Raw genomic sequence first — 24,724 nt, forward strand, 5'->3', positions numbered from 1 at the left:
GTGGATAGTCATTTTAACAGATTTTAATAACTTTATTTATTCAATAATTCTCAGGTTCATTGAAGTTTGTGATCTCCATTCATCAATTGTTGTTTAACTTGTCTAAATCTGTTAACTTAGAAGTAAACGCCTATTGGCATCTTCTTTGATCTGCCTTGTCCTAATTTGCTTTACTTAAGGTTCATTTATTGACAACTTGTTATTAAGTTAACACATTATCCAAGATAAGATTCTGATGGCACATAAGTGGTACATGTCATCTAATTCACTGGGAGGCAGAACTTGTGTTGCGATACCTTGTCTAAGTTTTGGACTTTTAAGTTTTTTAAATTTTGACATGTTTTTGATCTCCATCGATTCTTCTGATGTGTAATGATGTTCTATTTGTCTTTAAGCCTTATTCCTGTTGTAACTTGCATTATTTGAATGTATGTTTATGGTTGTCATATAAATTGCACTATTTTTCTTGTACTTGGTGTTGATTTTTGCATTTGTGTTCAGACATTTAATAATTATTCCTTTTGATTTGGTTTTGAGTATTGTTTACTCAAGAGGAGGGATTGTTATGGACTAATTATTTATATCTGTTTCACCTTGACGCTGTCCAGTACTCATATATCTTATGATAACTACTTTCGGCTGTTTTAATCTGTTTGCCCCAGACGTCAAGACTCCAGCAACGCATGACCTCTCTTATTTTTGATAAGGTAGCTCTTGGGCTGAGAGCCCTGTTGTTGGCTAGRTGGTTACATTTGTCGGACTGTGATTGGTTGTAAACTGTCACATGATGTTTTCATGATGTTATATTATTGGCTGCTCTCGGCTGACGAGTCAGCCACGACTCAACAGACTTCCTGATTGACCGTCTGCTTTGTTGTCGCTCAGAATTAAATCATTTGACGACCATACACGCCGACTTTCTGTGCATTTATTCCAATGTGTTTCTGCATTCTTGGTAAAACTTGCCACGACAAGTACTTTTCGTTCTGTTAAGGTATTTTTATTTGTATGTAGCCGTTTTCCCCCCCCAAGTACTTTATACATCACTGGTTATTTCCTTATATCCGCACCTTGTTTTGTTGGGGAGTAAGCGTTGGTGAGGAACCTGAAGTGTCCCTTGTTGTACCAGCTGATCAGGGACATGCTGCCTTTCATCATCACGTGGGACTGGCCCCGCTGCGCTGGCGTGGAGCTGCAGACCAGCATGCTTTGGGGTAGGCCTGTGCAGTCGCTCTTTCTGGTGCTCAGCAAACCGCAGCAGAAGATATCTGGAGAGGAACAGAGGGAGGAAACACTGAAACATGTTCCTATGTTCTGACCAAACAAACGATACGGTACATTTTCACAAATGTCTTTGTCCAACTTCGAACTTTGGATTTGACAAACAAATCTGAGTTCACAAGCTTTGCAATGAACAATCAGATTTATTTTCTGGACTCTTTCTCTCTAGTTTGGAYGAAAATGAACAAAATGATTCCATCTCGTCCATTTTTTTCGTCGTGTGGCTGAGCTGATTTGGTCTTTCTACACCATTACTAATCTTGCCTCCACAGTCATGGTGTGAGAATAATGCAGGGTGATTAACTCTGCCAATTATCTCTGCAAGAAAGAAATTTGTTGGACAATGTTTTTCACATGTCTGTTCTTTCAGGAGAGTGGAGGGGCTTATCGTTATAATTAATCAAAATGGCGTTTTTTTTCTTTCCTGCTTGTATTGAAGCTCCTGTGGAGTTTCTAGTTTAGTTTAGTAAAAAAAAAGTACAGTACAAAAAGTGCTTTCACTGCAGTGTGTGTCTGTAGCAGACAGACTTAACAAATCCACTATTGTGTTGTTTAATAGAGGCTTTGTGTTAAACTATGATTCAAATTAAATTATTTCTTCTCTATGAGAGTCGGTCATTTAAAAGAAAAAAGTAAAGATAAAAAGGCACAAACCCTAAGCACTGATTCCAAATAATAAAACTGARCATTACTGTGAAAGATTCAGCCACAAAGAATGGGATGGAATAATCACCTTTTTTTACAAAGGTTGGTTTCTTTGATAAAAGACGACTTTAAAGGAAACATTAAAGCTGTTTTTCTGAGCCTTTTTGAAAAGGTGAAGCAGCAGTTGTCACGACTGGCATTTAAACAATTCTGCGTCCATTTACCGAGTTAGAAATCTTGCTCTCACAAAAAATAATATAAAATAAATAAATAAATAAATAAATAAATAAATAAATAAATAAATAAATAAATAAAAGGCATTTTGGACTCTGTACAAAATGTCCTGCTTTGGTTGTTATTTCTTTTATTTAATTCTAATATCAATTCAGGTCAGACGCAGCCTTTTTTTCTCTCTCTTCTACTCTGCAGTAGCAACTTACTCTACTGAGATTTTCAGCTTCTACATAGCTATTTATAATAATATATAAAGCAATAAAACATCTCCTTCCATAAAATCACAAGTGTCTGATCTGTGGGCTGAGCTTCTGGCTCCTTGGATTTGGCATAAAATTTAAAATTGAAACAGAATTTGAATTAAACTTCCCCTCGCAACACACGTTTATGCTTTCAAAGCAATAATAAAAAAAGATTTTCCCTCTGAAATTCAGAGTTTAAAGGTTTAATTATTGGTAAAGTGAAGATAAACATCCTCAGAACTCCTGATGAGATAAAAAAAATATTCAGGTGAAATCATCTTTTTTCTTTCTTTCTTTTCTTTTCAATTTCTCCCCTTCTCTGGTAATTTTGCAGCATTTTGGAAGAAGGCAGAAATTAACACCTCTGAAAAAGAGTCTTGATTATGTAACCTTTTTAAAACACTAATTTGGACTGAGAAAGAAGATTAAACTAAAAATTTGAAAAAAGAAAAAAAAGAGATTTTGCTTATACTTTGCAATTTAAAAAATCATTTATCAAAGACAAAAGCTGAAAAAAAAAACATTCTAGATGCATTATTATCAAAYCACCATTAAAAAATAAAGATGGTGACTGGTCACTATGAGATGTTACAGTTTGTGCACCTTGTTTGCTGAATTCTGTGAAGAGGCCGAGGCTCGTGATGGACGGCCCGGTGAAGATGATGGCGTTCTTGCCGGAGATGTTCTGACAAAGCTGCTTGGCCACGAGGCTGTGGAGCTGAGGTTTGTTCTTCAAGGTGGCCAGACTGTCTGTGCCCTCCTTCAGATGGACCGAAACCTGGAGGGTCAGGACAGAAACATAAAAAAACATTAGTAATGTWAATGGTAAATGGACTGTACTTATACAGTATAGTGCCTTTCTATCCATCCAGGACACTCAAAGTGCTTCACACTACAGACATTCACCCATTCACACACACACATTCACACACTGATGATGGCAAACTACCATTGTAGCCACAGCTGCCCTGGGRCGCACTGACAGAGGCGAGGCTGCCATACACAGGCGCCACCGGACCCTCTGACCACCATCATAAAAAAACATTAGTCTGAATCTGCTGAATCAGCATTACCACCGTCAAATTCGATGCTGATGTTGAGTGCAAGAAAGGTGATACTACACAAGAGCAGCCTTAAATCAGTAAGCTTATTCTGATTTTCTGAAGGATCAAAATAAAAAAAATTATAAAAAAAAATAAAATCCCGTCTCTGATTCCGTGTACCCAACAGGAGCCGTGAATATTCACAGTTTGTCTGGATCGGAGCGTGCTGAAATGTGCCGCTTCACACATTTCACTGTTAAGTCCTAAAAGGCAACACAAGGCAGTGATCGACTTTCAACGAAAGCTATAATCAGGCGTGATGAAACGAAGTGTGCAAACAGTTCCGGCGTGTAACTTTTGCACGTTCTGCAGGACTTAAAATGGCATTAGCCTTGCAWCTTCACTCGCCCTGCAGCTATTAGTCTTAATGGTGASTTCATGCATCTGGAAGAGTGTTWGTGTTTACATGTTTGTGTACTCACTGGATAATGGAAACTCATTGATTTGCTTCACTAACTTATTTTTTTCTGCCCCCACCCTCCCGCGCCTCTTTCTCTCACAATTCATTTAGGCAGAGAGAGGAGACACAACAGAAGCCTGGTAAAGACTAAGTTGCTGCCAAATGGCTGCAGTCAATGTGAATTCTTCTGCATTTGATTTTTTTGTTAAATGGATGCAATAATGGAATGTAGCTTTTAATGACAACGTATTGCTTTTTGTTTGCTATTCCTTGTTTTACATACAGTAGGCGATGTGGGATTACAAGAAACAATGTGTATGGATAAATGAATCGATTTATTTTCTATAAATTACTAACAGAAAAAGAATGGATGAATTTATATTCTGCTCAGCTTTGCTTCTCTCCCCACTAATGCAATTTTGGTTTGCTTCCAGCTTTAAAAAAAAATGGAAACTCTCCTCCAGTAGTGTGTGCGTGTGTGTGTGTGTGTGTGTGGGCCTTAATTCAATCTTATAGGTGCTGTGCAGTAAAATGTTCTAAATTTATAATGTAATCTTGTTCTTCTCTAATTGCTCCACSAGCCTGGTAACATTTGTCGTTGCACTGAAATGTTAGTTCAGTTTAAAAGCCAGGGAGACTGTAAAGACTGTATATGTGAAGCTACAGTTTTCAGATGATAACATGTTCTGAGGTCTGAAGTCGTGACTYCTCAGAGGTTTATCTTTTTCCTCCGGGTGTCACAGATTCTCCTCCCGTGCTCTTAGTCACTCTGTTTCTGTTGGGAAATCGGACTAAAAACAGAGGATGTTGATGTTTTTCCCTGACAAAGCGTGTCARTTAAAGGGAACAAGCCTAACAGTCTTGTTGGTCTTGTATGACCCAACATCAAACTGTTCCACCTATGGAAACATGTCAAAAGACCCATCATCGGATCTTAGTTTTCAGCAGTGATGTCAGGCTGTAAWACTGAAGCCGACTTTGGTATCATTTATTATTAAGTTGTTGGCTAACATTTTAGGTGCCATTTAGTTTTTATTCACGAGACACTACAGCAGGGGGGCCAAAATTCAAAACTTGGGTCGAACTTGGGCAAATTTCTGTCAATATTTACTGAAAAAAATTGCTAGTTTAAAATGTTATCTAATAAATTATTCTTATAGAAATACGATTTCYTTTTTCCAAATGAAATTTATGTCGCGTTTAGATTAGAACAAACAAACCTGAACAAAAAGAAAAGAAAAAAAATAGATTTAGAAATGGTAATTGTAAGCAGATTTACCTTGCAACAATTTTATTTATTATTTCTTAGAGATGCATTTTATCCCAATGCAGCAAATCGGTAAAAAAAAATAATAAACTCTTGCTAAAAACCCAATTATATGACTTTAAAAATAGAAGAGAATGCAGCATTAAAGTGGAGTTTTTCTCTATACCCTATTAAAAATAATGTCACAGTATTTACTGCAGAACTTCTAAGAAAAATTAAGGACTTCCAGCTAAACAATTTCGCAAATTCACTGTTATGAAGGTTCGTCGTCTTCATTCTGCTCTCACTCTGGCTCCAACGTGTAAGGCTGATGGAAAAGTCTTCCCTTGATGACATCTTTTAATCAATTCTGCGCCGCTAGATAATCCTATCTCTGCTATCAAACTATAACAATGGCTGAATGGGTCAGAGTGGACAATGCTCTATCATTGGGAATGCAACCTGGAAGGGGCAGGGTGTGAAGGGTCTTGTTTGCATTTAAAGGGGCAATGCCATGTAAAATCAACTTTTTTGAGTTTTATATCATGTTATAATGTTATACTCTCATTAAAAAACACGCCCAAAGCCTTACTTTGACTCATTCATGCATGTCTGAGAAATCCTGCAGCATTTTTAGGCAGCCATGCTGAGGAGCAAAACAACAGGTGGGGACCAGAAACGCCTTTTGGGACCAGAAACGCCCCTGGGACGTGTCTTTAAGCTGAACTTCCTCATGGCAGGTGGTTCTTAAAGAGACAGAGGCCAATTTCAATGCGTTTAGAAGAGGAGGTGATGAGAAGATAAGTTTATTTTCTATTTAAACATAAAAACTGCATTTTAATAACAGCTAAAGGTGACAAAGATGCTTTATTATGGTATAGTATTTAAATGTATGCCTGACWAACACATAATATTGCCCCTTTAAAGCAACAGCACTAAAGTGAGTTGTTCGAAAAGGGGTTAAAGAGGGGATGGGGAGGTAGAATAAGGAAAAATTCTGACCAAAACATTGCAGTTCCAGTTTATATAGACMCCAACTGAATGATTCAAGTGTGAAAAAGAAGGATTTGAAAGCACAATATGAATTCATTTAATTTAAAATAATTATCTTTATATATTTGTGTGGATGTTGGAACTTTTATTACTGAGTAAACAGGACATTGTTTCACTGAAAGACAGGTTGAAATTTTCTATATGCTTCAGTTATTTTGAGCAGAAATTCTGCAACTAAGACAAAAATACTCAACTACATTCAGTGTTGTGGTGTTGGCCTGTATGTGTAGGTGGAATAAAAGACCTGCACAATATTGATTATGTGTTTAAAGACAATTTCTTTTTAAGCAAACTGTAGTTTAAAAGAAGAAAAACACTGAAAACCCGATTGTAAGATGTTAATTTAATAAACTGTAAGTAAAGAGTTATGAATATTTAAGAGGTTTGTCAGACTTTTTTGCTGCCCTGACCTTCAGCTGAAAACCATGCATTTGGTGTTACACAAGAAACAAGAGTGGGAGTTGAAGGTTGGATGGAGGGCAGGGTTGTTAGTCAGCAGAGCAGCTCTGCTTGATGGGGAACCACAGATCTAACCCACCGGTAGATACTTTACACTAAAAYGACATGAAAAGGAAAAAGAAAGAAAAAAAAAACATTCTGACAACCAGAAGTCATTTCTCGTGTTCAAAATGAATATGTTGAAATTCTAAAAATGAATTTTGCACCTTTGCACCCAGAAATCCCACTCACTGTAAAAAACCATTGGCTTCATGTGAAATGATGCAACATTAACAAGCTGAATGCTAGATTAGAAACTGGTTAAAGATCAAAGCCTTTGATGTTTTTACCAAAGCTTTTTTACTTCTGACTTCAGGCAGAATGAAATCTCGCATCTCTTTTATATTTGATGCAGCATCAGAGATTTGTATTTTAATTTTTTTGGCCTTTACTTTCAAAGCAGAAAAAAAAACACATTTAAAGTAGACGTTTCACTCCTGATGTTTCCGCTCATTTTCATCTGTGCGTCTACCTGACAGATGAATCCTGTGGAGGAGCACTGTCGAACCCAGAGGCTGAACTTCCTCTTCTTCCTCTTCCTCAGCTCTCTTTCTGTGCAGGTGGTGATGAACACGGGGTCCTCGTCTATCAATGGCTCGTGCAGGACCTGCGAGCACACGAGCATTGTTGCTGAACATCCTACTGCGTGTCGGATGAGTTTTTACGTAACCACGGAATGAGTACAGAAGGTGTTACTGGAGTAATAAGCAGCCTTCTTGTGTGAAAGTCTGTGCGATGTGTAATTACAGCTAAAGGTTAGAGAGAGAGAGAAGGCAGCCAATCAAAAATCTTCACTTCTTGTATGTGTGAGTGTGAGATTGAGAACCCCTCCCCTCAGAAAAAAAWTAAATAAAATAATAATAATGTGTGCATCTTTCTTCTCGCAAGACCTACAAAGTTACAAAAATTGGGAAAAAAAGGAGCAACGAGCATTAGGGCTGTGTATTGGCAAGAATTTGGCGATACGATACATATCATAACAGAGGGGTCACGATACGATACATCCCGATATATTGGGATACTGTAAGCAAGGCGATATATTGCGATATATTGCGATTTTTTTTGTCCAAAAATTCTATTAAATAAAAACATCTTACTGAAAAAAAAAGGCTAATGTTTACTTACAATGCTAATGCTACCCTTACTCTCTGGCGCTCAAGAGGTAGACGAGCCAAATGGCTGGCTCACTGCTGCAACTAGTGGTCAGAGGCTGAACTACAACATAAAAATGAACGGTTGGCAGGAAAGTTGACATTTTAAACCTTAATTAAAAATCGATACAGGACTTTAGAATATCGATACAGTATCGGGAAATGAAATATCGCGATATTTCAGTGTATCGATATTTTCTTACACCCCTAACGAGCATAGAAGCAGCTGTTCAAAACTTAACCTTGTAAATACAGCGGTTCCTCTGTCAGTTATTTATCCATGACATCATTTAGTTCATGCTCTAATAGTAACGGTTCATTTGCTTTTCACACACAGCGGCAAAATGGAAAATAGCTGTGACAGTTTAACGGGCTGTTTTATTCTCACATCATTTATTATCTCAGCAAGGATTTTCCTAAACTTTAATTTGTGTCAAGTCTTCTCCAATAGACGAATACGCAGGTTAYGTTAGACTGTGGCGGTCATGCAAAAAGAAGTACATCCTGTTACTGTGATCTCATTTGATCATTTAAACTAGTAACTTAAAAAACTGTGGATACATTTTCACAATCACTTTAAAACTAATAAGCATTTGAGCAAATGTTTCTAACCAATGTTCACATTTTGTCCCCCCCACCCACCGGACAGCCTCAACCTTTAACTCTTTGTCCTTCCTATATGATTTGACTAAAGCTCAACCGTGTRGTGATCAGAAGTTCTGTTCTACTGCAGCAAGAAGAGCAATGGATCATTTCCAAGTCAAATATAGAGTTACGAAAAAAACAAAAAACAAAAGTGAGGCATTGATGGATGCGTCACCTGAACCACTGTGGCTATTTAACCTCTTCACGACCCACGGCTTAGATCACAAAAAGCAGTTAGCCTTGTGCAAAACTGAAATGTGTTCCTGCAAGACTTTCATTTCTGTCTGAATAAGCCAGAAACAAAAACAGGAAACTATTTAAGCAGTTAAACATTTAGCTTTTATTATAAACTACAAAATTTTTTCCTCATGTTTGTAATATTATGTAAATTAGTTGAGACGCATGAAACTGTTTTTATAACCCTTTTTTAATAACAATTTCAGTATTTAAACGGTTTTATTGTAAACCTTCAAAGCTAATGTAGAATTAGGAGCGATACAACTGCTGTAGTAGATTATAGTTCTAATTAGTTGCAGCACTGACTGACATCCTCTTTCAGAAACAGCAGGACTTTAAAGCGACTCAAACTGGGCCAACAAATAGGAAATGATTCAACTTATTTCCAGAACTTCCATTCATTTTTTTATAGCATGGCAGCGGCTGGCGGGTGGAAACTGTTGCAGATGGGATATGATTGGTTGCAAGAGAAAGACAAATTTAACCTGAATACTATTTGGTCAGTAAAATCCAATAAACTAAATGCTTGGCAACAACTCAGCAGTAAAAGAAAAAAAAATGTTCCAATTAATAAAAAGCCAAAATCTACAAACACCAACACCCCTGATGCTGCAGCTACTGCCTCAGTTAGGTTGGTAGAAATGAAAAGGAAATATGAGTACACACAATCTAAAAATACAAAAAGTTGCTTTGAGTTGTGCACACCTGTGTCTGCGATGGTCTGAAKGTGCAGCTGAACGACTGCTGCAGCGAGTCCAGGAAAGGCTGGATCTTGTAAAGGCCCTGGTTGCTTCCCTGGGATGGCCGGAACGCCACGATGTGAAAGTACTTGAGGATCTTCTCGAAGCGGGAYTGGCTCATCTTCAGGGCGATGCTCTGGTTGCTGAAGAAGCCCGAGCTCCAGATGCTGAGCACCGACTCGCAGCGGTGCACGCTGGTGGAGATGACGAAGCCCAAGAAGGCCTTCATCTCCTGGGCTGTGACCGGACACCAGCCTTCCTCGGAGCCRAATCGTTCCTGGAACTTCTTGGCGTACATGTTGGTCTGGGTGACCATGTTCTGGATGCAGTTGTCGGGAACAAAGAGCTGGAAGAAGTCCAAGGCGGTGGCTGTGCCTGGCATCTTCTGAGTGGGGCCTGGATGAGGAAAGGAAAGAAGAAAACATGACAATAAAGCAAACTAGACTAGTAGCCATTTAACTATAATGCAATTTTGAGCAAACAAAATTAAAAAAAGTTTTCAATCATGTGAGGTAAATGCATCAAATTTTTTTCAAATGTGTTTCCATCGCCCCTTTTGTGCATTAACTCTTTTTCGGAAAATCCCCAAATCATCTCAAGYGAGCGTAAACCTTTTTTTTTGTGAATTTTGCCACCTTCATCAATCTCTACAAATGCGATACTACAAAATGTACAGTGGTGGGCACAGTTGCCCTAAAGCACTAATATGGGAGCTAATTTCCTGATTGGTGCTTTAGGGCTTTTGCTAATTTTAAAATTTATTAGTGGATTAGAACTTGCTAAATTTATAGGCTACATTTAGAAGCACTAACTGAGGTCTATAAATGTTATTGATCAACGTTAATGTTTACAGTTGACGGTGAAAACTGTGGCACATTTTGTTCATATGTAGGGCGCTATAAATTCCATTTTATTTTTTCCCAAATTCCGTTTTTTCCGTTTTTATTTATCTAAATTCCACTTTTACCATTTTTTTCCCTGAATTACACATTTCCACTGTAACCACATTTATTAACTTAAAAAGTGTGTAATTATAAAGTGACTGAACAATGATAAAACAAATAAATAGCTACAGAAATTTAAAAAATAATATCATTTCACTAATATAACAAATAGTTGTGGTTCAGTAGAATATTAAACTATTTTTGAAAGGAGTTTAAAAGTATTAAAAACATTCTTTATGTGTAAAACATCAAACCTCACATAATAAAGTTAGTTAGACACCTCAGAAACTCGCCCAAATAAGCAAATTCCGTGAGATTACGCATTTTACACTGGATTTCATTTTGTTTGGTCAATTCCGCGGTTCCGTCCGCATTTTTCGCATCGCGGAAATTATATGGCCCTACATGTGTGTCACTTATCCACTAGGTGACAATTTCTTGACAATATGAACTCAAATATGGTTGTGGAATGTCAATATGATAAGTCTTTGACAATATGTGACTCATATTGTCTGTTGTGTGAATGATCATGGTTTGACTGGATTAGTTTTAGTTCTTTAGAATTAGCTTTTGCTAAAACTTTCAGTGCATTAGTGCTTTAGAATTAGGGGACCTAAATATTTGAGTTAGTGTTTTAGGGCTAGTGGAACTAATTTTTAAATTAGTGCTGTCCACCACTGAAAATGTGAATAACAAAACATTTATAGAAACAGCAAGTGACAGAACAAGAAGTCTAGTGAGAGACAAAACTATCATGTAATCCTGGCTCTCAGATAAAAAAAAAAAATTGTCTTTTGACAAAAAGAGAATAAAATTGTTTTGTTGAGCTGTCACTGGTTTACGTAAATCACACTATCATTTTTAAAAGACTTGAAAATACAGCATAATAATAATCCATTGGGTTTGCCTTTTTTTTAATCAACCACAGCAGCTTTCTGGTTTGAATGTCAGAAGCCCAGGGCCACCGTTGGAAAGTTTACACGACTTGACAGCCGCCGCGCTGAGATACTCGTCACAGAATCCCGTTTCCCTGCCAGCAGAAGGATTCAGTGTCTTCCTGCCTTCCAGTTATGGCAGGAAGTAAGCCAAAATCATCCTCCTGTGTAGCCAAATCAAGCTGGAGACGCGACGAAAAGCCATCTGAAGTCTGTCAAGAAAGCTTTAGCTCATAAAGGATGGTGTTGTTCAGACATTGGCATTTAGAATTCTGTCTAAACAATGGATCCATTTAAACTCTGGTGCACTGGTAAACACACAAACCCGTTTTTTTTTTAACAAAAAGATGTGCTTTTAACCCGACAGGTTGAAGAGTTCAAACCATTGTCTTAATGAATACACAGTAGGGCTGCCACAAACGATTATTTTTATAATCGATTAATCACCGATTATTTTTTTCGATTAGTCGACTAATCGGATCATACGTTAATTGAATATAAAACATACAGCTTATCGCGCCAGAATGCAGCTGCTATTATATAACCATGGTTAGATTTTAGCTATATGCTAACAAAAAATAATTGCTGTGGAAGGCAAGTTCTGCTCTGCAGATATTACACAGGTTTCTCTTTCATTTTCTTAAAATGATCCCACACTTTGAGCTCTGTTGTCAGGTAGCCATGATACCAGAGCCTATCTGTATAATGTCTTGTGACGTCCACGGCCTACCCCAGTTACCACTACTGTGCATGTGTGTCAAGGACAGAAAGGCAGATGTGGCAGTGGAAGGTGTCAAAGCAGTTTGGAGAGAAAAACAAAGAAAAAAAAAAAAAAAAAAAACAAAAAAAAAAAAAAAACGATTAATCGATTATTAAATTAGTCAGCGATTATTTTAATAATCGATTAGTCGTCAACTAATCGACTAATCGTGGCAGCCCTAATACACAGYGGTTCGCCTTCGTTGAACTTATAATAAATTACTTGTCTTTTTCAGGTCTCAACCTTGATGATGTCAGCGTGAGGCTATGAGGTCAGTAGAAAGGCGATTTAGACCTACATCAAGACAGACCTTTCAGTTTAAAAGAAGCATTTTAGCTGACCAGTGAGGCGTCACAGTGCTGGGACTGGATTGTGTTCACTTTCATCAAGTAAGAGAGTTACACTGAGCTTGTTGACTGCACGCAAAGAAATCTGGATATTGAGCAGAGCAACTTCAAGCTCAATTAAACACTCGAGGTCTCATTATCCCCGAACGGCAGAGAGCGGCGCCTTCATTTTCTCCACAAATCACTCTTTTTTTCACAATCATGTTTTGCTTCCAAATGGTTTTCCGCAGCTAAAATAATGAATGACTATCACTTCGTCCTCTTGCTGTTGAATCAAAGATTACAAGCACAAGTGTTTTCTTCCCTAATAGTAGGTTGTTAACGTGTGGAGGCGGGCGAGAGGTGGACAAAAAAGACAATGGAGCACACCCACACAGCTGATGCTCACCAAGAAGACAGCCAAAGGAGCTGCAGCGCATCTCCAAACCAACTCTTTTACATCCTTGAAGATGTGAAAACTTAATGTAAAATTCAACTTGACTTTCAGGCATGAAATTATAATGAATTTCCAACTAAAAGCTAGGACTAAATGCTCCACATCTCAGAATAAAACTAAAAATACAGCCTGGGAAAAGGCTTCATTTTTGTGAATGGTTAATCTATTGCATCTGCTGCATTAGAGACTTTATATTTACTCAGAATTTGCAACAATTTTCTGTCTGCTAACATTGTCTTGTGTCAGCCAAGAGATTGAATTAAATAAAATATACATAACGCATAGCTCATATTTTACTTCAGTTTCAGATGGATAAGAGTCTGTCTGTAAAGCTTTCATAATCAGGGATTAAACAGTCAGAGATTTTTATGTAAAAGATAAACCCATCTCAGAGCTACAGTAAACTGGACATGCTTACGACTTGTATTTTTTGCGGAAACCAAAGGGGAAGCACCAGAACTGAGCCGTGATATCTGTCCATCTTTGCTAAGAGGGTTTTTGTGAGATTTTCTGTGGAAATAATCCCTTACAGTGTTGTACTGTGGTGCATTACATCAGAAAAATCCTTTTCAGATTTGAAATAAATAAATAAATAAATAAAATTAAAAAACAGCTTTTTTTTTTACATAGCAGTATCTATTGCCACTTAAAGATCCTGGGAATATTTCGGTTTATGATACAAAATGTTGTTTCAAAAACAAACAAACAAAAAAAAAGACTTAGTGGATAATAAAGGGTTGTTTCTGTAATAAATTCAGGATATACAGTATTTATTTTAAATATAGCATTCAAACTAATTTGTGTATTGAGGGACATTCTCCCCCCCCCATTTTTTTGTAAATATTCTCGAGTGAATGTTAGGATAAAGCGTCTAATATGCATTTCTGTTTGACAAACAGTTAACATATGAGAAAAAGTCTATAAAAGCATGTCTGAGTGACAATATGCGAAACACCACAGAGAGAAACAGAAGGTCAAACAGACGACCTGACATATGGCGCGCCACAGAAATCTACCAGACATGCTCAGCAGAGCTAACGAATAAATTTGCCTTTCATTCCCTCTAACATCGTGGTAAGATGATTACATAATGAAAGATCTGGGCAAAAATGTTTAATAATCCATAAAAAACATCTCACACTGGAATGAAGTCAACACATCTAATCTGAACCCRATGCCACATTTCCCAAAAAAGACAAAAAAACCCCGGCATTGGTTTTTGCATCTGTGTTTGTCTCAGTAAAACAAGTTGGTTTGTTTCCAGACAGTGGTTGATAATTTATGAATATGATGAACACAGTTCAAAGAGTGGAGTTGTCATCCAAACAGCACAGACAGAGAAATGGGCAGGAAGGCAAGCAGGGAAGTGACTGAGATCAGTGCTGGCTCTAGCCATTTTGGTGCCCTAGGCGAGTTGAAGGCCCCCCCCCCCCCCCAGCTATGTCCCACCCACCCCAATTTGAACCCCTAAAAACAAGTTTGACTGTGTAAGGCACTATGGTAAACTTAGATTTATTTGCTTTCCCAGAAAGCAAATAAATAACAACATAYATGTCAACTTGTACCGACTGTCCGTAAATTATAAGGATTTTACATCATTTTTCAGGTATACGGACGTATACGGCAATCTCACAGATTTTTTCAAGTCTTACTACATTATAATTTTTAGGACAATGCTATTTGAAAAGGGCGCTGAGCAGAGTTACAACAAGGGATTACAAATACTTTTTTTCTTCTGCAGTTCGAAACCCCCTCCAGCAGATGGCGCTGTATGCGACCGCCTAGTTCGCCTATGCCAAGAGCCGGCTCTGACTGAGATACAGATAGACGGGTGCACAAATGTCAGGGACTAATATAGTATGAGTTAGTGAACTTTTATAGATTCATTGCAGTTTCTAATAATCTCTGCCCAGATACACAGTGGCAGGTGAACACTTGTGCAAACATACTGTTTCTTAACAAATCCAACCAGAACGTATAAAGACAGACACACCTGTCACAGCTTTTGATTAGGTTTGTAGTAACAAGGCATGCCAGATCAAACAGGATGTGGGAGAACAAAGCATCCTGCAACTTTCTGGGAACCCTGACAACAAGCCAGCACATTTTGGACAGTTAAAACTGCACCCAGTCTGCTTCAAGGGATGGGTTTTTACATAGCAGCGTTCGAAATGTTAACGTTTTACACCAAACAGCGAATACTCTCTCATGTGCTCCTTGATTTCTTATCAACGAGTGGCACATTTATTTATTTATTTTTTTTGCGCTGACATTAACAGCACCGAGAGAAAACAACTTGTCCTTGCACACAGACGGTGCATTTTCCTGACACACCGCAGTGGCTTCCTGCCACTTTAACCAGTCCACTGTGTGCCTGTCTTTCATTTTCATAAGTGAGTTAATATGTTGCTGTGAGCACGAGCAGAGCTTTGGTTCCTATCAACCACAGCCTTATTGCCTCTGATGCTGCAAGGCAATATAACGGGGGGGAGACAGGATGGGTGTTCTGATAGAAGCTGTTCAGAAGACAGACTGTTCAAAAGAGACAGATGGAGCAGTGCACATAAAAGTGCATGCACAAGTGGCGAGAGCCAGACAATTTATTTGTATCTTGAATATGAATCATGTTAAATAACTTCAATCTATTTGTTTGATCATTTTACATAATGCATTACAGTTTGTGAGGTAACAGCATGTTGTGTTGGGTTGCATCCAAACAGGATGACATACACACTGTGTGTGTATGTGCTAGTACTCATACTAGCATCAAGGGGTGAATTATGGTTTGTCATTAGGTCCATTGACGATGCAGTGTCATCCTCCTCTCCATCACACACTACACATCCACATGGAGCAAGGTGCAGACATCAGGGATGGGAAAGAAGAAATCAGATGCACCTGTTTGCAGTGTAATGTTGTGCATGACCTAAAAATTACTAGACCTCCTACCCCTCACGGCAAGGATGACCTTATTCATGTGCATCACGTCTCACCGTATGTCTCTTTGTACAGCGGCACCGTGACATCCTGCAGTGTCTCCGTCCAGCCCTCCTCCTCCGCCTGGCTACGCGACAGGGAGCCCGGGGGACCSGCTCCGCTGGTGCCCCCACCGGCTCCCCCGCTGTGCCCGTAGTCCTTGTCGCTCCGCTTCTGGTGGTGGTGGTGCTCTTCCTCGCCCGCCTCGGCTATGTAGTTGTCGGAGTCGGAGTCCCCGGAGGTGCTGTAGAAGGGGTTGTCGCTGCTGTCGTCGCCGGACTCGCCGAACACGTCGTCGGATATCTGCAGGCTCTCATACCGGGAGCGGGCCGCTTCCAGGAGAGACAGCGCCTTCCGCCCGCACTCCGCCATCTCCCTCAGCAGTGATGCTCCCCTCTCTCCTCCTCCGTGTTCCTCCCTCTTTCTGTGAGTCTGTCACTGGCGTTGCACGGTGCAGGTAAGTCACGACCCTGGGGAACAGGGATGCGCACGCCTTTAATGTGGCGCCAACACCCTGCCCTCGTCTTTAGGCTGGTTGTTCCTGCTCCACCTGCCCTGCCCCGGCTCCGGTGCCGAGCCTGGCGGTCAGACTGGGCTGCGTGCGGAACCGGAGAAAGCTGAGCTCCAAGTCCGGAAACAGTTCCGCCCCCTCGCTGTGCCTACAAGGCTGCGCACTGGGCAGCACACAACATCCGAGTAAACGGAGAAGCGAGCACCGCACAGATGAATAAAAGGCTGGTACACAGGAGCCAGTCAGCCAATGAAAGGCTGGTACACAGGAGCCAGTCAGCCAATCAGAGCGCACTTTTTGAACTAAAGAAGAAAGGAGCGGGTATAGAAGCAGATAAGTACCAAAAATAAAACAAAATAAAATAATTACATTTAATATTAGTTGGTTTTATTGTTTAGGCCTACATCATGGGTTTCCACAAAAATATACTTGAAATTAGCCATTTTAAATGTTTGTTCAATTTTTTAATTATTTTGTTTTTCTATACAATTTTTGCAAATTACTTCTGTGTGGTTTTAGCCTTCCACTTATAGAAATGTTCTGCTAACCTTTGGTTTTTGTAACTTTTTTTTAATGTCAGTTTATTTTCCACATATGCTGTGATCTATTAGGCTGATTGGGGGACGACCGCACATAATTTTTTTATGGGTGTAAATGGGCCTCATGCAAGAACATTTTCATATCTTACCCTAAATTTCTTTGTTTTTTTTTCGTATAAAGGGCTTGTGCCAGGTCAGATTCAGCAAACGCTTCTAACTTCAGGAAAATGCGTAAATGAGCTGCATAAACGTCATGAATATATATTCAGGTGCTCGCACAAGAAGAAAGCATAATTAGCATAATTAGCACCCCAATAATACCATTTAAGGCAATGCTTCCTGCCCCACATACCAGGAAGTGTTCATTCATGACAGAACAATTTCCCACAGAGGATCAATGAAGTAACTTTCCTGCTTGGCTACCAAAATTAGAGGGCTACACTGAAACAAAACATTTTGAATATCCAGCTTAGTAATACAGAAGATTTTAGTTAAAAGACAAACACACCCACTCAGTTTATCTGATTAATTCTGACACACACACAAAGTACCTCAGAATACAATACAATCAAAATGAATGGTAAAACCCCCACTTTTATTGTAACACAATATTGTGTGAAGTTTAATCAATGCTGAGTAAACATATGAAATCAAGAGATGTCTTCATATTTTCTCACGACAAATTCAAAAGTAAGCATTTTCTAAAAACATTTAGCATCAGAAAATTCACACCTAAAAAAATACCAACGTATTTATCAAATCAAATCAATTTTATTTATAAAGCGCTTTAAAACAGCGGCCGCTGACACAAAGTGCTGTACATAAGGGGCCAAAACAATAAATCAACACTAACACCCCAACATTAAAAACAAGTTAAAAAACAGCTTAAAAACAGCTAAAAAGACCAAGATTTTTTTTTTTTAGCTCACTGGCTTTTGACAGAGTTCTCAAACTGTTTTACGTTTTAAGATTAGTTTTAAAAACAGCCAATGAGGAGGCCTGCCTGACTTTTGGGGGTAGCTCATTCCAGAGCTTCGGAGCAGCAACTGAAAACGATCGATCCTCTCTGATGTAGGRTTGGGCAATATTGGCAAAAAAATTAATCACGATTAATTGTGGTATTTAGCCGATAACGATTAATTTGATGATTAATCCCCTGGAGTCCCTGAACACCCTTATGTCCTGGTCACACGACCAATTTAGTGGGAAGGATTAGCTCTTCATACAAATCTGTTCCAAATTGTCTCAAAATTACAGACTTCAGGCTATACATCACATTTTAAATTGTGTTGATAGATAAATAATTTACAGAGCTTTTTAAAAAAAATGTTCGTCATATTTGAAGCAGAGAGGAGCACCGAGCGAACTCTGCCTGCTGGCATTAATCGTATTAATCGTCAAGTGCCAAAAAGTAATCGATTAATGTTTTTCTGACGATTAATTGCAAACGATACGATTATGCCCAAACCGACTCTGAGGGTTCGCTTTGTCCTGGGAACTTTAAGGTGCAACCRATTGGCAGACCGGAGATACCGTGCAGGGGCATGGGGTGGAGATTTACACAAATCCTGATAGTTAATGTGGGTAAAAGGTAACTTTGTCTGCAATTTCCAAGAAAAAAAATTAAATCTCAATGATCATTTACGATTGATCTATTTTTGAGATAAGTTGAGATGGAGTTTTAGATGAAAATTCAACTCTGGAAGATTAACCTCACCTGCTCCATCCTGCCTCTGCGTCACAAGCACAGCTACATCCAATCAGCGTCTGACAGTCAGTGGATAAAAGCGTCCTCTGAAATCACTCCGACCGCTTGCCAGCCGAATGTCAACCTTCATCTTCTGGCTTCCAAGGACTTCTATCACCTTTGACCTCCACCACCAGGGGGAGGGGGGAAATACTCCTACCCCTCATCTCAAGCAGCTCATCGGAGCTTACATCATCTCTCAGCGCTCGCATCCTCTGCCGGAGTCTGAGCGCCAAACTCTGTCATTCATGTCAATTAACTTCCTAATTTCAGTCCATCTTTGTGCGAGTCTCTCCAGGTTGAAATAAGAATCAAATTCTGGGAGCATTTTTTTGCAGTAAGTAAAATAAGTTGAGAAGAGATGATGACTTTGTGGAAATGTTATCAATTTTAAACATCCCTAATGATGCTGCATGCCTCGTGTTCCTAAATAATTTCATCAGGCTGCTTTTGTCATCTTTAAATTAAACTTAAATTTAATTTAAACAGTTCATGGATGTTCACATAGTCTTAGTTGTAAGTTATGTCAGACTCTACCATGTGACTGCCAAAGGAAACATTTTACTGACAAGCTGGAAATGCTGAGGATTAGTCACCTCAACAGTGGCTACAGATTTTATAATCAGCCCTCCATTATCTCACTCTCACTTGTTTTAAATGCCCAACAACCTGACCCAGCAACAATGAATTAGAAATTTCCCACTGAAGTCAGTATCAAATAATAGTCCAATATACCAGTAAAACTATGTCACTGATGGTTTGATTTTTCTTATAACAAGTAAATCTTTACTGTTAATCTTTTTTAACAAAACATTTTTTGTGCGATCTGAAATAAGCAGTAACCTTTTTAACAAAGAAATAGTTAAATACAAAAAATAAAATAAAAAATAATAGCAATAAAAATAAAAAACTCTTGGAGCAGTACTGAACCAGTGTTGAAAATGCTGGTCTTTGTACAGTTGTACGATCCCAACAGTCACTTGAAGCCTTTGAACATGAGTTTGGCTTCATGATGTCTCGATTTACAAGTCACCTAAAACACACATATAAATACAACGTATTGTCACCTGTAAGTGGGAAAAAATATATCTTGGACACTATGTTCAATAAATACAGAAACACTTGACATATCACAAAAACCAAGAAGCTGTATCTTACTGATTACAGTTAATTTGGTTACTTTCTAAAATAATCATGTCATTTTTTTAAAAACACTTCATGTAATTTTCATGCTGTGATTACTCAAACTTTAAATGTTATTTGACACTTGATTTCAAATGAAAAAAAAAAAAAGTTAAAGACCAAGCAGCCTAGGAATTACTAATTTTCATCAACAGAGGTGAGGATCCCAAATGTATTTTGACTAGTTTTCATCATTCAACAAACAGTTCTTAAAACAGATTCCAACATTTTTTTTCTTTAATCTTTTCTTAAATATGCTGTGGAATCAGTCATCCGCCTAGGCTGAAACAATATTTTCAACCATGTTTTTTTTATTGCTACTGTCAGAGTTATCACTCTCAATGTGGACAAGCCTTTTCTGCATACAAATAAGAGAAAACCTACCAGAGTCCTGGGTCAGCCTTAGCTGCAGTTCATCAGAAATCACTCCAGTGTTTCTTAATTCATCTAGTAGTAACTTTACAGCTTGTTTCTGTCGTCGTTCGCGATCCTTGGCATTTCTCAGTTGCCGCTCAAGGTGTTCCACTCTGGCTTGAGCCTCAGACAGTTTAATCTTGATTTGATTTGGATCAAGAGCGTAATGATGATCCTATGAAATGAAAGATGCACTGAGTGAGAGCTACACAGTAAAGATAATGTATGTGATGTAAAAAAGGGCTTGATATACATACTTACTGATACTGAAGGCTTTGGTGAGTCAGGAGCTTTAGGAACAGGTACAGGTGCAGGATCATTACTTGGCTCACAAGCACGTCTTGATGTCCTAGTTGATCTGGTCTTTACAGGTGCCTTTAAATTCAGTGAAACAATGTGTAAGAATAGTGTTTACTTTAGTATTCCAAAGCAGTATTAGTTCCAGTTATATCTGAGATATATTTTGTGTATTAACCTTTTTCAAATGGTCTGGAAATGACTCAAATATTGAGGGAATCACATGTTCCCTCAAGCGAACAGTTTGTCCAGTTCTGTCAAAATCCTTGTCGTGGAAATGACTGCTACATAGAACTGTCTTATTAGAGGGCTTGAAGTCTCTCCGTCTAACAGCTAAGATCCAGGCTTTCCTGAGTCCAGGATCTTTAGGAAAYCTTTAATAAAAACATGTACATGTCAGACTCACACATATGCAGTCCCATAGTACATTCAGGGCATGAAAATTAACAACAAAAATGTGATTATGGTTTAGGATGTATATTCACAGACAGCACTGGTCATTTTTTATTACAGTCTAAAGCCCATTAACAAACTAAAACAACAAGATTCAATAAACAGCAACTTACTGGTGAAAAGTTATCCCCCGATGCTTACTCAGACTAGTTCGTCTGTTTTTACAGCCAAAAGCTGCACAAGACACCGGCATTTTCCCACTGCGATCATGTAAACAACAACAGAAAAAGCTGATCTGAGCTCGTGCTTTAACATTGACCTATCCAATATGGCGGACTCGAGGACGTACGACTCAGTAGCAAAGGCGGCATCTACGTTTCAGGGTCATATCGAAGCGCTACAATACCACCGCCATAATAACAGTAGTCTTAACGTTATTCAAAAAGTGAACAAAATACTCAGAGTCAAAATATTTTAAGTCAACTCTCCAAACAGCCACGACACGCTGCTCACCGCGGWCTGCTATTCGTGGGAACGAAGACAAGCGCACACACACTAGAGGGCGTGGTCGAGTCATTTCCTATTCTTCTTCTTTGGTGCCTAATGCCATGTTTGCGGAAGCTTGGATACAGTTAGCTAACAGAAGGTGGCCACTTTAATTCGTGAATATTGTTTGGTRGATTATTTTATAATCTAAAATGAATCTTCCAAAGGGACCAGATTCTCTGTGCTTCGACAAAGATGTTTTCATGAAGGTAAGAACGTGTGAACAGTTGCGTTATCTTAACAAGCTAATGTTAGCTCTGGTCAAAGTTGACGTTATTTCATTCAGTGCTTATGCTTACATTTGTAATCTATATTTTTATGTCAGCGAGTAGTACGTCTCGTCCACACAGCTACCGTTTTATATAGTAAAACTCGTAGTTTTATTAGAACATGYCCCGAGAAAAGAGGGAAATGTGTCCAGAGTTACATGAACAGTGACGATGAACAGTGACGTCAAATGAGTGTTGTCTCTCTGTCTGCAGGATGATTTTGATGTTGACCAGTTTGTGGCCGAGTGTCGAAAGCAGGTGCAGCTGGAGGAGATGAGAGAGGACCTGGAACTGTATTACAAGCTACTGAAAACAGCCATGGTAGAGCTTATCAACAAGGACTATGCAGACTTTGTGAATCTCTCTACCAACCTGGTTAGTGGTTATTACCAGGGATCCAACTCTCAGGAGTCAGATGCAGAGATAATTTTATATTGTGCTTTTTAAATCTATTTCTTGTTTAAACTGATGTTCATTCTTTTTAAAGTTATCTCATGTAAATATTGTCACCAATATTTCTTGTTCAGTGGTAAAAAAAATATATCTCCTGCTTATGTTTAAAAGTAAGGAAATGTGTATTATTTATATCAGCTTGAATCTACAGATATGAGTTGTAGATTTAATATATTCTCATCGATTTTAATTCTGTTTGCATCAATGTAGCTGATTTTTGGTTCTTTGTCTCAGGTGGGGATGGACAAAGCCCTTAATCAGCTTTCAGTGCCCTTGGGACAGTTGCGAGAAGAAGTCATGGTATGTGCTCTTAATAAATACACTGTAAAATAAAATAAAAAGACTTGGATTTATTTCTGCCACAGAATGTTTATAGTTTTGTTTGTTGCAGAGTCTGCGGTCCTGTGTAAGCGAAGTGATACAAGCTATTGATAACCAGCTATCTAAACAGGAAGATCTACAAAATAAAAAGGTGCGAATCAGCTTCATCCTGTTAAATTTTTGTTTTTCATTATCATCCATATAGTGAACTGTTGTGATACAGCCTAGCTTGAAACGAATTGTGCATCTCTTCTCTGTGGATTTGTAATACATACCTTTTATTTACACTATTCTTATTCACCAGGTGTGTGTATTGAGGTTAATTCAGGTGGTGCGTTCTGTCGAAAAGATTGAGAAGATTCTTCATTCGCAGAACTCAAAGGAATCAAATTCTCTGGAAATCAGCAGGTGGGAAAAACTGCTGAGACAAACACTTAAATGAGGCAGTGGATGTAGGTTGTAGTAACTGTGAGCAAATGCTTTATTTGAATAAAATTTTCTAAACTGTGGCTATCAGCAGGGAAAATATGAAATTAGTTGGTGTAATTTTATCATCCTTAAATGTTTTATGTGGGTATTTTTGGCCTGTTTAATTCCATTAAAAATGTTAAAGCACTGAAAATAAATATTGCATGGGGGCAAATAAGGACATAAATATGCAATTATCTTTATGACTGAGCACCTTCTTATCTTTGCACAGCCCCTTGTTGGCAGGTCAGATCCTGGAGAGAATTGCCACAGAATTCAATCAGCTGCAGTTCCATGCAGTGCAAAGCAAAGGCATGCCTCTGCTGGACAAAGTCAGACCTGTAAGTGTGAAGAAGTCAGTCAGCTGCAAACACCGAGTTGCTCAGTCAACCTGCTTCTTCTTTCCTCTGTCTCAGACTGAGACAGTCCGCTTCTATATAGTTCTTTTATTGAGTAGTAGAGTTAAAAAAGTCAGTACTGACTGTAAACCAGTCTCTGAAATGCTTGACCATATTTATTTTGTTTTGACAGCGTATAGCCGGGATCACCTCCATGTTGCAGCAGTCTCTGGAGGGCCTGTTGATAGAGGGCCTGCAGACGTCCAACGTGGACATGGTGCGTCACTGCCTGAGGACGTATGCCACCATCGACAAAACACGAGATGCCGAAGCTCTGGTGGGACAGGTGCTGGTTAAACCGTACATGGACCAGGTAAAAATACCAAACATTTTTATATGTTCATGGCAATCTTGCAATCGTTTTTAATAAGCAAACAATGAGTAAATTGAGCAATGTGACGATCATGGTTTTGGATTATGTAGCAGTTGGTTTGTACCCAAGACAAATTTTCTTCGGGACAATAAAGTTTTATCTTATCTTAAATTTCCAATTATCTAATAAGTATATTTCTTAAGTGATATGTTGATAACTTTTATATGGTGCTAAGTAATTAGATCTCCTACACAGAATTTCAATAATTTATTGATTTTCTTGTTTTAGATGCAATTAAGTCCTTTTGGCTTCTTCACGTTGTAGGTGATAATTGAAGAAGTGGTGAAGTCCAATCCAAGTGGTCTCCAGATGATGTACTCCAGACTGTTGGAGTTTGTTCCTCACCATTGTCGGCTGCTAAGAGAGGTGACTGGAGGAGCTATATCCAGGTATTGTTGTTATCAAGGAAGCAAACCAATTCAGTTAGTTAAAAAAATATGTTTTTCATTTGGAGAGGGAATTTAAAAGAAAATCTGTTCTCAAAACTGTTTGGTTTTCTAAAGGCCGTCACAATATAACATGTTAGACAACTTGTGAAAAGTGTGTTCAACACTAAAAATGTCTAAGCTGAAGATCGAATAAAAAATAATCCACTGGAAGCCTCTTTTGGACCTATACATACCCTAATGCTAACATTAGATCAAATGTATAATTGATATGAGTTAATTAGTTCTAACAAAATTTTCATAAGTCAGTATAAGTTGTCGAAAATGTTATAAGGTGGGAGGGTCTTAGTTTGTGCAAGTGTGACAGGAAAAAAACCAAGTAGTGTGATTTTGTGTGAAGACCATTTAGTATTTATTTTATTAGAGAAAATATAAATATAGCTACACATTTTTCCTAATTACCATGTATAATACGATCGAGTGTAATGCAATCATTTTTTTGAGCTTAAAAAGCGTTAAAAATCTAATTATCAATAATAACCCGTGCATAATAC

General features: G+C 38.4%; 3 protein-coding genes across 5 annotated transcripts in view; 1 reads left to right on the top strand and 2 right to left on the bottom strand.

The window, feature by feature from the left end:
• The window catches only part of pgbd5 (piggyBac transposable element derived 5), a 21,402-nt gene extending 4,808 nt beyond the window's left edge, over positions 1–16,594 (bottom strand). The window contains exons 1-5 of the mRNA XM_014001684.1: positions 15,891–16,594; positions 9,441–9,871; positions 7,175–7,309; positions 3,006–3,180; positions 1,071–1,268 (exon numbers count right to left, since the gene is read on the bottom strand). Coding sequence (XP_013857138.1) covers positions 1,071–1,268; positions 3,006–3,180; positions 7,175–7,309; positions 9,441–9,871; positions 15,891–16,245 — 1,294 coding nt within the window. The 5' untranslated portion in view covers positions 16,246–16,594. The remainder of the gene's footprint in view (positions 1–1,070; positions 1,269–3,005; positions 3,181–7,174; positions 7,310–9,440; positions 9,872–15,890) is intronic.
• Positions 16,595–16,697: 103 nt separating this feature from the next.
• The window catches only part of cog2 (component of oligomeric golgi complex 2), a 12,748-nt gene continuing 4,721 nt past the window's right edge, over positions 16,698–24,724 (top strand). The window contains exons 1-8 of one of the 2 annotated variants that reach the window (XM_014001670.1): positions 16,698–16,717; positions 21,985–22,146; positions 22,459–22,524; positions 22,616–22,696; positions 22,850–22,953; positions 23,246–23,354; positions 23,545–23,724; positions 24,049–24,173. In XM_014001670.1, the coding sequence (XP_013857124.1) occupies positions 22,045–22,146; positions 22,459–22,524; positions 22,616–22,696; positions 22,850–22,953; positions 23,246–23,354; positions 23,545–23,724; positions 24,049–24,173 (767 nt within the window). In that variant the 5' untranslated portion in view covers positions 16,698–16,717; positions 21,985–22,044. Of the gene's footprint in view, positions 16,718–21,556; positions 21,712–21,984; positions 22,147–22,458; positions 22,525–22,615; positions 22,697–22,849; positions 22,954–23,245; positions 23,355–23,544; positions 23,725–24,048; positions 24,174–24,724 lie in introns of those variants that run through there. The other variant, XM_014001661.1, reaches the window with a different exon arrangement.
• LOC106513058 (THAP domain-containing protein 2) lies at positions 19,129–21,489 on the bottom strand. Of its 2 annotated transcripts, none has more exons than XR_001309749.1 (5): positions 21,130–21,489; positions 20,742–20,937; positions 20,524–20,641; positions 20,237–20,441; positions 19,129–19,703 (listed from the first exon to the last, which is right to left on the bottom strand). XR_001309749.1 is itself a non-coding variant. In XM_014001707.1 (5 exons), exons 1-5 carry the CDS (start codon positions 21,207–21,209, stop codon positions 19,693–19,695), a joined length of 606 nt encoding a protein of 201 aa, XP_013857161.1. In that variant the 5' UTR covers positions 21,210–21,484; the 3' UTR covers positions 19,129–19,692. The 2 variants fall into 2 exon arrangements, 1 of the variants encoding a protein (XP_013857161.1); XM_014001707.1 differs by having other exon boundaries at positions 20,528–20,641; positions 21,130–21,484.

The sequence above is a fragment of the Austrofundulus limnaeus genome, unplaced genomic scaffold (genome assembly GCF_001266775.1).
Source record: "Austrofundulus limnaeus strain Quisiro unplaced genomic scaffold, Austrofundulus_limnaeus-1.0 Scaffold0, whole genome shotgun sequence".
Taxonomy (NCBI): Eukaryota; Metazoa; Chordata; class Actinopteri; order Cyprinodontiformes; family Rivulidae; genus Austrofundulus; species Austrofundulus limnaeus.